The sequence below is a fragment of the Acanthopagrus latus genome, chromosome 19, assembly GCF_904848185.1.
Source record: "Acanthopagrus latus isolate v.2019 chromosome 19, fAcaLat1.1, whole genome shotgun sequence".
Taxonomy (NCBI): domain Eukaryota; kingdom Metazoa; phylum Chordata; class Actinopteri; order Spariformes; family Sparidae; genus Acanthopagrus; species Acanthopagrus latus.
In genome coordinates this window covers 21416783-21432478 of record NC_051057.1, presented here as the reverse complement: position 1 = coordinate 21432478, position 15696 = coordinate 21416783, and the positions used below count along the sequence as shown (strand labels likewise).

The 15696-nt window shown below is 39.7% G+C and overlaps 1 protein-coding gene and 1 long non-coding RNA gene across 6 annotated transcripts in view; one reads left to right on the top strand and one right to left on the bottom strand.

Annotated features, from left to right (window-relative positions):
• Nucleotides 1–12678, bottom strand: part of LOC119008771 — a 470444-nt gene extending 457766 nt beyond the window's left edge. Inside the window, exons 1-3 of one of the 2 annotated variants that reach the window (XR_005071532.1) lie at nt 12539–12678; nt 11617–11669; nt 922–2076 (exon numbers count right to left, since the gene is read on the bottom strand). This is a non-coding gene — a long non-coding RNA (uncharacterized LOC119008771). Of the gene's footprint in view, nt 1–921; nt 2077–11616; nt 11670–12538 lie in introns of those variants that run through there. The other variant, XR_005071533.1, reaches the window with a different exon arrangement.
• Nucleotides 1–15696, top strand: part of LOC119008767 (cadherin-12-like) — a 104565-nt gene that overhangs the window by 40006 nt on the left and 48863 nt on the right. Inside the window, exons 1-2 of one of the 4 annotated variants that reach the window (XM_037079416.1) lie at nt 12481–12676; nt 15396–15690. In XM_037079416.1, coding sequence (XP_036935311.1) covers nt 15678–15690 — 13 coding nt within the window. In that variant the 5' untranslated portion in view covers nt 12481–12676; nt 15396–15677. Of the gene's footprint in view, nt 1–12480; nt 12794–13097; nt 13207–15395; nt 15691–15696 lie in introns of those variants that run through there. The other 3 variants (XM_037079415.1, XM_037079414.1, XM_037079413.1) reach the window with 3 other exon arrangements.

Below are 15696 nucleotides of genomic sequence, written 5' to 3'. Positions count from 1 at the left end.
AAAAAAAGTCAATGTCAAGCTAGGAAAACAGCTGTATATAAAAGAGTGAAAACTGACATATTGGGTGAAAAAGTGAGTCCTTATTTGTCAGATGCTTCAAGGCCTTGTTCATTGCTATTTAATTCGGAGGTCTCTCACTCAATATGAGGCGTTTCATCCAGCTTGACTCCTATCCTGTTTCACAGTGCGGCTAAACTAACAAAGGACAATATCATTAATAAATGTGTAATTCTTCCAAGGATGTGAAAACCTTGCTGGAATGACGTGCCATTTTTATCTTGTTTGTTTTTGGTTTTTTGCAAGAACCTGAACACGTCAGCAATAGTGTCATCTATTTCAAGAGTGTCGGATTAAAGGCATCCCTGCCAACTGTAATTGCGAGAGCCAAATCACTACTAATTAGAACTGGCTATTGAAATTCATAGAATTCACATTACTAACAAGATGCAGTAATTTTGCAGAATGCAGAATACAAGACAACCACTGGAAGGGGATGGGCAGTGGGAGGCGGGCGGGGGGGACATTCACTGATGGTGGAGCAGAGAAACAGAGTGCCAGTGTTACGGATCACCTAGTTTCCCTATTAACTGGTGACGTTCGCCTGAGTGCACTGGTGGATGCTTGTAGTGACAGCAGATGTTTGGAAACAACATGATAACATTTAGTCGTCCTTGTGAATGCCTTGTTGTTGTCCTTTTCATGAAAATTTCAAAACAGAGACTACTCATCCGAGTCTGAGACTCCACTGAACCCATATCAACTGCAGGAAGTATCCAGGCACATTTATGAGATCCTTCACCACACCACAGAAATAATTATCTAATGTTACTTGATACTGAGCCATTCCACCATTAAATGACTGTGCAAGTCTTGAAGAGACTGTCTGGTATAAATAATACAGCCAGATCAGCAGTGGAGCACTCCATCTTTATATTATTATTATATTTGGGCATCTCAGCACTCTCTCACTCCTACTAATTTATTGCACATGGTGGGCAAAATTAAAAACAACAACATATTTTTAGTACAGAGAAACCAAACAAAACACTACCCTCAGGCTACGTCTTCCAAAATGAACATGCACTCTCTCACAGTCACAACAAAATATTACTTTGGGTAAGCTTAATTGGGGTCAGATTTACTTTGTACATTTTTGAGGCTGATACTGATATAGATATTTTGGAGACCAAATAAAACAAAAAGGTACAGCTGGAGCTGCAACAGTTACAGAAAATGAATCCCCATTTTGTTTTGTATTACAATAATTGTTAGTTGCAGTCCTACACAGACCATGACGAACAACCTTGTTTTGTAGATTGTGTGTAAAGATTACCCAAAACTAGGATACGTCTTTGGTAGAGCTTCCTGGTCAGATGGGATCTGACTTCACACTGAAATTATGCTTATGATATTAAACATATATCTTCAAACATACCTGATAGCAGTTACACAATTTACTTTCCCAAAATTCTCTTCAAATGTTGCAATCATATGAGGAATAGTTGATGGGTAGTGTTGTGCAGAGAATCATATGGGGAAGGGGAGAATATCAATCATTATTCATGTTGCTGTTTGGTCTATTTTAGAGCAATGAGTGCAAGTAAAGCAAAATGTCTTCTGTTTTGCAACACCAGTGAAATAAAATGCTATACTCACATTTACACTTATAATGAGACAATAACGAAGGAAAATGAATTCAAACCAAAGTTCTCATAACATGCAAACTAATTTGAAGGCAAAACTGTGAAAAACTAAATTCACACTGATATATTCATATTGATTGTATACATAAAACAAACATATTAGTATTTATGCCAGAATTTCTGCCTTGACAGCTTCTCGTCAGGCAAGCTGAGGTGGCAGACACTTAACATTAAGGAATGTAGGAAAACTAACAGACACAACTGGAAGCTGCAACTTACACTATTCACTTAATTGTCCTCGTTACACCCCGAGGTGCAAATACAATTGTGACGAGATTCAGCATAGTCCTCAGCAACACTGATGGTCCCTACTGCTAGCATTAATAAGGGAGCCACCACTCTGGAGCCTTGCTCGAGGGTCAACTGAATGCAGCTGTATTAAAAAAAAAAAAAAAATGGTTATTACATTTTTCACATAGAGGCACACTGTCTCAGGAGTCTCTGGTCCACTAAGATTCATCCGTGGAAACTGCTACTTAAAGTGAATCAAATCTACTTTTGTGATAGTACAATGGAGGTATTAAAACCACAATGGACCTCTACTATAAATAAAGTAAAGATAGACTGTCAAATTAAGTTGAAAATCATTACAAGGCTGCTTTTCTGAGTGAATGCGTGTAACGCCCAAGTTCCAATGCCATTAACAAACAATTAACAGAGACAAATAATGACAACCATAACTTTATGACTGCCTTCCTCCTCAGTTTTAAAAAGACAATTACTCTGTCACTTAAGAAAACAAAAGCACCACATGAACATATTGATTAGAAATCACTTTGAGTAACAACATTTCATACAAGCACTTACACTGAGAAACTTTTGACAATCATCTTTTGACAAACACATTATTGCAGATTAGCAATTAAAACCCATAGGGCTTAAGAGGGTTTGATGCAACAACCCTGTGCACTCACAATTAGATAATGTTAAAGGTTTCCTATGCTGAGCAGTGATTATCTGCAAGAAAAATCTGCCATTAGTGGTGTGGCTGTAAATCAAGCTGAGCCGCTTCCTCTCACTCTCTGTTAAATTCGCTGCTGTGTTGCAGCATTTATTTGTAGCATCATGACACCATCCATTTGAACATACATAGGTCATGCATTGCTGTTTGACATATTCTACCCAGAATTATAATTATGTGGCAACTCAAAATCCACTGAAGGGAATCGTGCTTGTCATTTCGAAGCAGGATAAATATAATGACCCCTCACTGTCGCTGGAGGTGCAATCAAAAGCAACACGTCCGTCAGGCTTATCATAACTTGCAATGCTGGGATTTTCTGACCAGATGCTACTACCACTGCTTCAGACCAGATGCTTTCATAGTAACAACATAGCATACAATGTGCCACTGTGATGCAAGTAGTTTTAAGTCTGAACTTAACTTTTTCACTCACCAGCCAAGTTGACTTGTAGATGAAAAATTCACTAGCCAAGCATATTGTGTAACGGCCAAAACAACAAATCAACTTTTGGTGAAAAAAGGCAGATATTGTTAGCATTGCATTGAAAACTATAATATGGATGGATTTATTTCTATGATGGCCAGCTACCCTAGGACAACACTGGAAATTCCCCAAGTGCCAGCCTACAGGTTTTCACCCTATGGAGGAGAAAGCGACAGCTTTTAAGTCAGTCACTCTTCCTTAACCGAATCATTGTGCTTATCAGAGTAAAACAGCATGCATCTGTATTGCCTTGTCAATGCAACTCAGCATTCAGATTTAGGGAATCATTTCCTACAAAAATTCACCCGCCAGTGTGACAGGTAGCCTAAAGAGATGTACGTGCCAAACAGAAACTCAACCCACATTTGGTGCTTGGGGGTTGTTAATTTTGGAAGCTAGTTTGTGGAATGGCAAAGGGGAAAAAAAAGGAGAGAACTTGTACTATCCTGACTTGAACTTGTGATAGCACAATCCACATACATTTTTCTTTTTTAATACAATATATGTACCAGAAAAGAGTTTTGTATATGAGAAAGATAGAAAGATAGGAGGGAATGGGACACTGAAAAGAGAGCAAGGACGTTGGAAAAGACTACAGGCAGAGCCTTATCCTTTGTGATCTCATTGATGAGTAATTTGACCCATGTAAGTCCAACCAGGTCCCCAGATTCTCAGTGTAGCAAAAAAAAAAATGCATCTTTACCCGTCAAAGACTCTGCTGTGTTACCACCCACAGAGAGCAACACAGCCATGTTTTCCATTACTATACAGTAAGTCAAGGGAACATCAGAGCATGGTAATGTGTGAGAATCTTTCAAAGGGAACTAAACAAATTATACACTTGGCAGGAAAATGAGGCAAGGGAATCAGTTTCATAAAAAAAAGTGCAGCCATTAAGTTCATAAACATCACCCCCCCCCCCCCCCCCCGATGCACTGAAGGTTAAAGAGAAATCCAATCAATTAAGATAGAGTCACACTAAGGACCTATAAAAGGAGAGGAGAAAAACCTCTCCCTGTACCCTTTACAGAGCATGTGATGGCATGCAGTGGCATGCTCCAATGCCCAGTTTCTCACACTTGCAGACAAAAGGTCACTCATTTAAATATAAGTCAATAAACCACTTTCTCCAGAAAGGGCAGCCCTGTTTGTCCTATAACTTGTTTATTCCCCCGCTTCCTGCCTGACAAGGAATGACCATCCTTCCTTTTATTGATAGCTCTTCCTCCCAGTCCCACCCCACACCTGGCTGAGATTTATCACTGATGTGGAGCCCGCAATTTAATCTTTCAATGAGGACCTATAAGGAGGACATAAAAGCCTTTTCAACAAGACTTATGTACCAGGCACAACAAAGAGAGATTCCATCATCTGACCATATGAAATTCACCCTCCTCACAAGCGATAGCGCGTTCCACGTTGTTAAATATGGTTCAGTTTAAATGCTTTGAAATTTAGCTGTAAAATGCTTGAAAACCTGAGGAGGTCCATATAAAAGCAGCAAACCTGTTTACACACTATGATGATGATAGCCTCTGTTGTAAAAATACTTCAATGAGACTTGCTGGAAGCCAGCAGTTAATTAACATCTGACTCAAAATCACAGGCTTCATTACTTGATTGCTTTGCACTGTTCTGTGCAGAGGTCTATCCACTGACCTACAGCTAAGCAAGGCAAAGTGCCACACAATAATCTTGTTGACCTATCCATGAGCATGTCTAATGCAGTAACAGATTGTTTGACACTACAATAATGCAATCAGTGATTTGATGAACATAACACACAAGCACATATATCAGCAAATATTTGACCCCAGACTCTAGTGTTAATAGAATTAATTAATAATATGAATTACACTCGAGATATGTTTAAATGCCGGTTAAGAAAATACAGACGGCAAAATAAATGCTATGCTACATGAAATGCTCACACATGATCTTATTCCCTGAATGAATCTCGTCATTTGTTGCCCATGTAATTCACCATCAAATGCAAAGTAATTTGAAAGGATTGCTCTCCTGAAGGTTATGCATGAGGTGTGCCAGTGATTCAGCTGATCGTTAGAACATATTAAGAGGTTGAGGGCATTTACAATTGTAATGCATGTTGATGATGAATGTTGCGAGAAAGAACAGCTGAAATAAAAGCTAATGATGCCATTCATCTGTCCTGCCAAAGAAATATATTTCATATATTTTGCCCTCATGGGTAATGGACTTTTCCCCTGAATTGCCTGGATCATATTTCCAAACGGTGTGCTAATGCCCCAATCAGTATCACTTACTACCCCGGTCAACGGTTTCAATTTGTTCTGTGACATTGATGGGCAATATTGTTGTGAATCTGGGTAGAAAATTGCATTCTGTATGTTGTATCAATATCACTGCATTGTTTAATCAGGTGTGATATGAGAAAAGGGAATCAAGCCCTAACCCAGGTCTCCAAGATCAATATCAATCATGTACATTAATGTGATGTGTCAAAAATCATTCTGATACCATGTTATTTGCTATGCAAAACACAACATATTTTCATATGAACATGTACGATAGAGCTGCTACCCTTTTTATCCTATTAGCTCTCAGCCTTAAATTCTTTCAAAGGCCACAGTTACAAAGTTCATCCATACAAACAGTGAATGCAATCGTGTCGGTTTTGATGTTACAACTGGCGGTGAGATGTACGGATCACTGAATTGCGCTAATACAGCTTCAGATGTGAATACAACTCAACATCTTCAATCTGCTGTAAGACACCCAAGGCTATATCTGTCAATTTATCCCATTTTGTCTTCTCTCCACCTTCCTTCCCTCATTCTTTCTCACACACACACACACACACACACACACACACACACACACACATCTATATATGTTTTCTGTATATCTACAAATATACTCCCCTGTGTGTGTATTTTTGTGTGTGTATGTGTGCATTTTTTTTCCTTCCATCCCCATTACCTGACTGAGGCATGACACAACCCAGATAGCAAGCTCCAAGCTGTCAGCAGCAAAGAAATGGTTCGCAAGCCAATATCGATCAGCTATAATAAGCTTGCAGCATTTGACATACTGCTTTCTTTCCATCAGCACCTCACCAGTGCACCGACTACCTGTGAAAACTCACCACACAACCAGCAGTCATGATTCGGTATGTCATGGCACTGGCGGTGACAATGCACAAACTCGGAGCCACCTACAGCATGCCACCACGCAAACATGGTGCCAGTATGTCATCTCACTACTCTGTTGGGAGGACAGTGTTTGAATGGTTGTTGTACTGAGGGGTAGTGTCAGACCTAATAATGAATAGCATCATAAAAATAAATTCAATACAGCGGCAGTTCGGGGATGCATACAGAGCGCCAGTAAATACAGAATGATTTACACTGATTAACAACACGGAGGATGAATTCTGATGGGAGATATATACACTATGTCTTGCTTAACGCATAACCCACGGTTAAATATAAATTAGAATCAATTCATTCGCAAACTGTGATAAATTAACAATAAATGGCCTTGTAACGCCAGTGAGTGGACACGTCTATTATAGATAATGGGATAAATTGCTCATTCAACAATTTAAGACGCAGGGAAAGACGGGTGTTCATGTTTGGTTCCGCAGGACAAGAAAGAGATTTTAGCAGAAAAGGTAATGATGGTTTTTGTTCAAAGTTTTTGGGTCTTGCGTTCTGTCGCAGGCTGCTGTCTGGCTCAGTGTGACTGTCTTTTGAAGTTTCTGTTAAATTCAAGATTGGATTTATTATATCAAAACAAGGTCTTCCTCTATGCAGACAAACAGCGAATCAGCAATCCATCAAAAGAATGCAAAAAAAAACAAAACAGGAAATATAAACTTGTGGCACAAAAAGAAAATTGCAATTTAACATAAGATGGACTTTAAATTGCATAATCTATATGGATATTTAATTGCACATGAAGCCGAGAAGAACAAGCAGGTACCAACCCCTTTCAGGGTGTTTACTCAGTAGTAAATGTACTTGATGGTGCGGGGTTGCCAGGCCGTTCAAGGAACAATGTTGGCCCACTATCAGCAAAACATTGTGGCTTCCATATGCATTCCTGAGAAGAGCTCCACATAATCCTGGTTGCAGAAATCCAATTACAGCATTTTCTACAGAGGTTGGTTACATTCTCCTCTGAAATCACTCAAATTAATCAATATGCGGGTATACTGCATAGCCAATGAGGGACCATGTGCTGCAAATCCTGAAGGTAACAGGGAAGACCGTCCTCTCTCGGAGCCCAGAATTCCTTTTAAAACATTATCAGGCGTAAATATGTAGGATAAATAATCCACATATGACAGTACAGATGGAACACATTTTTTTTTCCCAATTTGTACCAGTAATTGAGTAGCTTCCGTCAATAAGCAATGTTTTACCCTGATAGGACATGAGTGATGTGACTGCCAATATTTGTTTTGACAACACTGCTGATGCACTGGAAGGCCATCTGCATTGCCTCAACTGTGCCGGACATGGAAAGATTGCCTAATGGTTATTGAGAGCATGGTGGAAATTATAGGTCACATCTTCTAAGCCCCTGCGATATCTAATGCATGTCCATAAAAGGCTTTAAATATGAATCCTGTCAAAATGAGGTTAAGTAAGACTGACCTGCTTCATGATAAGTGAAATGCCGCTTTGTCAAACGCATATAACTGTCTAAAATCTAAATCTAAAGCGGTGGTAAACAGCACTTCTCTACATTTTAAATGGTTGTTAACACTGAGCATTCATCCGAGAGAAAAGAGAAAATGGAGAATGCAAACATAATTACTCAAACAGATGGTGAGTCTGGACGGTAACAGGGATTGTTTTTCAGTTCCTCGCGCAAACCTTTTTCTTTTTATAGCATCCATGTCAACTGGTACCCTGAGCACAGCTTCTTGCTAATTATGCTAATCATGAAAAATGGAGTGTAAAGACACCCTCACCATTATATGCATCGAGTCACGTCGTCTCTACGAGCCAGCTCTCATTCAGTCTTTGAGCACATGCTTTATGTTAACCAAATGTATTTGCTTCTCTGGCTTTACATAAGGCTATCAGTAATGCCATCATTTAAATTCTCCAAGCATAGACTCTGTTTTGTTGGTTCATGTGTTATAAATTAGAAACAACCACTACAAGAAAGGAATGGAAAATTGGCCTCTCTCTTTAGTGAAATCACTTATTTTCTTTTGACAAACTGTTGAGAAGGTAGTAGTCGTGATTCTGCCTCTTGTCTATTGAGCCCAATGAGTGTTTTGTAGTTTAAAAGAAGCCCTTGTCTGCCTCCCTATTAATGAATTTCTTTATATAATTGATAACCATTGTTGGAGTAATGGAATTTTTAATTAATATCAGTCAACTTTCACTTCTAATTAATGGAGCATCGTGCCTACTCTTTTCATATTTGCATTTGCATTTCTTTTTTCATATTTAATTGTGCGGTCTGAATCGATTTGCAGGTGCCTCTCCCGGGTGCTCGTATTGAATAAACTGCAAATGTGAAAAATACGCTTCAAGTTTGTTTTTCTTCTCTTGTCAGCGAAGGGACGAGAAAATCTAAACTCCCCATTAATCATAAATACAAAAAAAAGTGATTATTTATTCAACACAACACACACACGTGAATTCTGCCACCAGAGTATACCAAAGCTCAATCCAGCTTTTGAAGATAGATGATTTTGGGGCTGTTGACTGACTGGCTAGCGAGCTATCAATACAGTAATTAGTGAGCGTTGAAAATCTGTCCGTCTGCCTTTGTGCAGTTTAGGGGTGCTTACGATGAAAACTATCCTCAGAGTTCCCCATTAATCACCTAGACTGTGGCTAGAATGTTCAGTTGATGCACTAGCTCGCAGTCCAATTCTCTCTCATCTGTCTGGAAGCTAGCTAACGTAACTGGGAATTGTATTTCTCGCTCTGTCGGTCTGTTTTATTAGCCGGCCACTTTTAGAGCTGCGTTGTGTGATTTTGTACCTGACACACTCAAGACTGGAATAAGAGTCACGTCACTTATACCGTTTGATAAAGGGCAAAGTGCAGGGCTGTTTATGAACTGCAGCTCAGAAAAGATAACCGCGCTTGCATTATCCAGCAGTGTGGACTATCCAGATAATACACTGGTTCGATAGCACTCCTTACTGTCGTACATGATTAAAACAAAACAATGATTATCTAGTCTCTCCGTCAAGGTTTTGTTACAACTCTGGACTATTACAAGATAGAAAGCAATGGATTGAATACTGACTATAGCCTATAGGCTTGTGTTTATACTGTATAGACAAATCTGTATAATATAGCAAGGACTGGACTAATTAGCAATTAGAAATGCTAAAGCTCTGTGTTATATTAATTTTTTTTGTACACTTCCCCCCCCCCTTTATTATTCCATAATTGCACTCATGCCATTTGTGATATAACCTCTTAATTTGGCTCTCAAAGTTGGTTGATGTCGGATTCATGCATTGAACTTTAACAAGCACTACTTTCTTCAGGGTGAGCATGCCCTGCACATTCTTAAGAAAATCCTGTAGGGAAAGCTGATCATGAACACCTTAAAAAATATATGATGCAATCTAAAATGACACTGCTGTAAAACTGATGTTTACTTTTCTCTCAATGTGTCAGAAAGATTGATTCGGCTCTGCGAGGTATCGACTTCATTATGAGGCGATTGTTATACGCCCATCCAGAATCGGTGACAAGATGTTCATCTTATAACAAAATGCAATCACAAACTGTGTGTCAATGAAAGGTTGTCAAAAAATGAAACATCATATTTCAACAATAGAGTTGCAGGTGATGTGTACAATATTGCACAAGACTGGACCACACATCTTTATACTGTTTTGTGCAGCCCAGTATGTTTTCTGTCAGGATTGTGGGTTTTTTTTCCTTGGCTGGGTCTAACTAGTAAAACACTGCAGACCCTACTATGACTACATGGTTGCAACAGTCTATCTGCCACTCTGATGTCTGTGATACGCCACATATAAAAGAAGTAACAGCTTTCATCATGCCAAAGAATGTGACTGTTGTTCTCTGGCGCTGTCATTTCATCTGTTTAACAGCACAAAACTGCTTGAAAAAAAACAAAAATAAAAAGTCTGCAACACCACCATCTTGAGATAATCTCGTACAAGTGATACTCTGTGAATCAGATTATGGGATTACACAACAAAAGGAAACACAATGGATTATAAATGAACAGCAACACAAAACAGCTACTCTTGTTGCAGGATCCCGTGTTACTATCCGACTAAAACAAAGGGAACAGGAATGCACAGTGTTTTATTAAAAGACTGGCAAAACCTGGAAGCACAAGTTTCTGGGGAGCACCTGAGGGCAACAACACTTAAACCATACTGCTGACAGCCGAAAGACCCAGAAGAATACACAGTTTGGCTCAAATGAAAATGCAACTGTTTGATTAGTGCGTTTTGTTTGCATTATCCACAGCTCTTTAAACCAATCCGCACCACAGTGTTATCACATTTTAGTTAAGTTAAAGTTCATAAATGGTTCAGATAAAAACACAAAAAACTAATACTCCTTCCAGCTCACGTTTGTTGAAAACCCCCGGTGGTGTTGTTCTTGTAATTATCGCTCTACAGCATCAGCTACGAACATGCCAGACGTGCAATTTCACACAATCACAAAATGATAGATAACCATGATCATTAGTGCTCAAATAAGTACTGCCCAATTTTTTTTTCTGATGGGGGCACTCTAATTAAAGAGGGGGCTCTCTGCCTGGTTGATTTTACAAGAGACCATGAAACCATTTTCCAACAAAACCACATTGCCTACAACACTGTGAAAGGTGAAAGGAAACATGCCATGCACATACACACAGGCAAGATGGAGGCTCACTGACACAGGTAATGGCACGGCGGCCTAAACCAACACAGGACTGAAAGTATCAGGATGTAAAAGATTAGCAAATAACAGAATTAAATCTAAATCTAAATTCATCTATTAGTTCAGATAGCGATGGACACTGTGGTAGTCTAACCTCTTCATCAAAGGGTTAGGGTTCACTGAAGTCGATATCCTTGCACTACAAGACAACAACAAACATCCAAAGTAAATCATCAGGTCGCTTCAACAGCTGTTTCAACCCATAAAGTTGAACCTGAAACCCTGCTGGCCTTGCGCTAATTAGTCATTATTGAACCACTCCTACAGTTTTACGAACATGCCATGTCTCACAGTGATAAATGAATCCAACCCACAGCACAAGGTATTTCCCCACTGTGTCTAACAAATAGATGTCCATAACTAATGAGAGACAAAACGACTGATCCACAAAAAAAAAAAATCCACCACGCCAACACCTCCACAGCAGGTGGGACGACATCGTGACACATGCTCACAGGCGACCAGCGCTCAGAGGGTGGCACGGCGGCCAAGCAGCACGGAAGAGAAGAGAAGTGAATATTGTCCAACCTTTTGAAGTGAGAACAATTGGAACAAAGTGTGCAGAATCTCCCATCCTCCATCTGTGGGGGAAGAAAACCATCAAAGCATCATTTCAATATGTTTCTTGCAAATGTTTTTTTTTGTTTTTTTTGTTTTTTTTGTTTTGTTTGTACAACGTGATTTATAAGATTCGCTGTGATCAAAAAATTCAGTTTAACAAAAAGTACACGGAGGCAATAAGTGAACAAACAAGAGCATCAAGGCTCAGCAGCCGGCAAACAAACAGCATCACAAAGCATAAGACAGAGAGGGAATAATATGTAACTTCTCTACCAAACACATGCCTTCACTTGGCAATACGTTTGAAATGAATGCCCCAATATAAAAGAGAGTATTTTTTAAATTGTTATACCACATGTTATGTAGATGGGGCTGTACCATCATCATATTGGCATCAAAACTTTCATCTGCAGCGTCTCTGCAGCACTAAAATACTGTATAATAATGCAGTTTCTCACACATTCACCTTCTTCACCAGCTTCTTGCTATTTCTAGATTGCATTTGGCCATTTTGCTATTACAATCATAGTTAAATTAATCATGCAGCCCTATATCAAAAGTAAAATAACTTAAGAAATAGAAAAATATATGGTTTGATTAACACAATGCATTTTGTTCTCCAATGCATCACATCAGACAGAACATGAAATACAAAAAAAACAACCCTCCAATTTTGTTTTTGTGTCTAAGTTGATTACAACATTGACAACATCATTTAGCATGATAATTACTTCCTTTGGATCGAATTATCGACATTTAATTATGCTGAACCTCTATCAGTTGTGATTCATTGTCACTCAGGCGACTGCAGGATAATGAATAATAGAATACAGGTCTGGAAAAGCAGCTTCCAAGCATTTCAAACCAGAGTGAAACTGTGATATCCTACCTTGACAAGACGTACAGAACCAATACTCGACTCCATCTCCTTCCAAAACTCTTAGCTGACATCGGGGAAACCCTGCAGAGGGCGACTGAAGTTCTGAAGAACTCCCAAGCTCAGGTGGAGAACAGGTCATGGTTCCAGGTAACAGTTTATATCATTACCGGATGTGTCGGTGGGCACCTGGCTATGTCCCCAATGTGTGGAGGCCTCCGTTATCATCTACTTCTATGGCCTTTAAACGTTACTTCAAAGTTCAAAGTAAGTTTTCGACGCTTGAATATCGGTAACATTACGTCCAGGTCTTTTCAAAAACGTCGTCCAGTGCTCTGCTCTTGTTTCTAAGTTGCGTAAAGTAGCTAACCTTTTAGTCTTGCTATCGTCGAGCAGGATGTCAGTGGGAGCTGCTCACCCTGTTTTAGCTGAGCGTTGACTGACCTGTCGTCCAGTTGCGCAGTTTAAATGTTAAAGTGAATGAGACAACTTCACAGCCTCGAAACACCTGGAGAAGTGTCCTTTTTTACCGTTTTTTCGCGGTTGCGCAGCGAATTTTATTTCACTCTCCGTCGAAATGCACGTTAGAAGATGTGGTCACGAGGTGGTATCTTCCACTTCAAAAAAAAAAACAAAAAAAAACTTCCACTTAAAACAAGATGGCTGTCACTCTGCATCTAGTCAGTGTTGCCAGGTTGGCCTGCTTTCCAGCCCAATAGTTGCCCAATATCCGCCAAAATTGATCTAAAGATTATCAAAAATATTATCTTCAACAAGAAATATGAGCGAATGTTGTTGCCATTGCTGTCAGGGCAGCCCACCTGCCAAAACTTAACAAAAAAGCAAACTATGAAGTGCAGACTATGAAAACATAGACAGTTTAGTTAGTTATTGTATCTAATTCCCAGAGGAGCAGCACATTGTTCACATTACACAGGAACAGTTTATCGTTTAATTGTCAGATTTTGTGCTCATTCCTTAAAATGTTTTGGGGGCTAGCTGTCACCAAACAAGGTTAATGTCAGCCTACTAAAAATAATTCTCCTTCATTTGAAAAGCCATGAATAAAACACCATGGGTGAGACCATTATAATGCCGTGCCTTGCTTGTGGGAACTGGGTGATTTGCACTGAATCCACAATTACACCCATTGTGCCATGTCTGCCTGTCTGGAGTTGTTTTGAGCTGTAATGCGGGGCAGCTAAGTTGGAGAAAATCATGGCTTTTGTAAATTAAGTTCAGGTCTGCTGAGTGTATCATTCAGGGGGGAAAAAATAGACAAAATCGTGATTCCAGGTTCTTAAATATGAATATTCCACGGTTTCTTGACACTTCTATGACAGTAAACTGAATATCTTTTAGTGTGTGGACAAACCAAGACATTTGAGGACATTATAATGGGCTTGACAACACGGATAATTGTCACCATTTCCTGACATTTCAAAGACCAAACAACTCATTGATTAATCAAGAAAACAACCACCAGATGGACTGCAAATTAGAAGGAGAGAAGGCAATTGTGCAAAAGATTGTTGATTGTCGAGTCTCATTTCCAGGTCAGGAAGTAGCAGCACGTTAGGTAAGAATTTGAGGCAGAATACTGAACCAATGCATATTTATTTGACAACCTTCCTGTTAGGATGAGGACACAGAAAGATCATGGCAGCGGCAATACAAATGTAAACACTGATTTCATTTCTGTGACTGGAGGCAACCTGCGATCTCCAACATGAAAGTAGGACACGCTGCACCCCATTTACCTCGACACCCGCACACAATCTGCCTGCGTTGGACATGAATTGTGAATCATGAATCGTTTCAATATGGACACAGAAAAATCTGAATGTGTTTACAGGACAGTAGTGGTTGCTATACTCGTTATTTCATTACATTATTGCAATTTGACAATATCCATCCAGAAGCAGCCAAAGCAATGCTAGAGAAGGGCCCCCAAAGTCAATCATTGAGTCAGAGATAGAGGTGTTTCAGTGCAAGTTATGGAAGCTTTCTTGACAGAGAAAATATAATCCATGTTGCCAAGAGCGAGCAGCTTCTCCAGTTATCTGGCTTCACTTCACGCTTCTGCTCCAGCGCTTAGAATATCTGCTAACACTGAATAACACTGCCGTTCTAGACTGTTGGTGGAAATTCAATGCCATTGATAAGGATGCCCAAAAATAACATCCATGTATGATGAAGATCACATTGCATTAGAGCCTTAAATATTTAAAGGGCTGTGAATTGTACAACTGATCTCTCCAGGGAAGTAAACATAACTGTGTCAATAAGCTTTCTGCCACCAGCCCAGAATGTGTTTGTCTTGTACAAAGAGAGCCGCCGCCACTCTGGATCTATATTAACAAAGATGTTCTTTGGCTGGCGTAGTGATGTTTTGCAACCAGGCTGAGAGTCACCTGGTCACAGATCTCTGTTGTCAGGTGAAGGCGTTTCAAAATTGTTGAGTATTCATCCCTGGTTTTCACAGTCTGGTCTTTGCCAATTTTAGAAAAACTCCTATCTCTCATAGGAGAAGATTTTTGAGTCATGCTTGAATAGCAACGGGTCCATGATGTTGAAGAGCTATCATTGCAGCGTAATTGCACTGAGAGAATGCATTATTTATGAGAGATTTAGCCTCATTAATCTGTGAAACGCTCTGAAAGTGCGATCCTTTTATTTTTCTCATGACTTCGTGTTTTGCAGATCTTTGCAGAGACATGAATTTGCTCTTTGATGCGCAGTCAGTTTCCTTGACTGTCTTTGTGAAATGGTGTTCTTTGACAGCTCTTCCCCAGTGCTTTCAATGAATCATTATCTGTGCCAATGTTTGCACTCAACCTGTCTTTTTTTTCCCTCTTTTGTCTTTCAGCTGCACACTGACCTCGATCAGGGGGACAGTGCGGTGAAGTACACTCTCTCGGGGGACGGGGCTGGCTCCATTTTCACAATTGACCAAACAACGGGAGACATCCATGCCTTAAGGAGCCTTGACAGAGAGGAGAAGCCTTACTACACCCTACGAGCCCAGGCTGTTGACATCAACACCAATAGGCCATTAGAGCCTGAATCAGAATTTGTAATCAAGGTTCAAGACATCAACGACAATGAGCCAAAGTTCCTGGAGGGACCATACAGGGCCAGTGTCCCTGAGATGTCACCAGTAGGTAAGT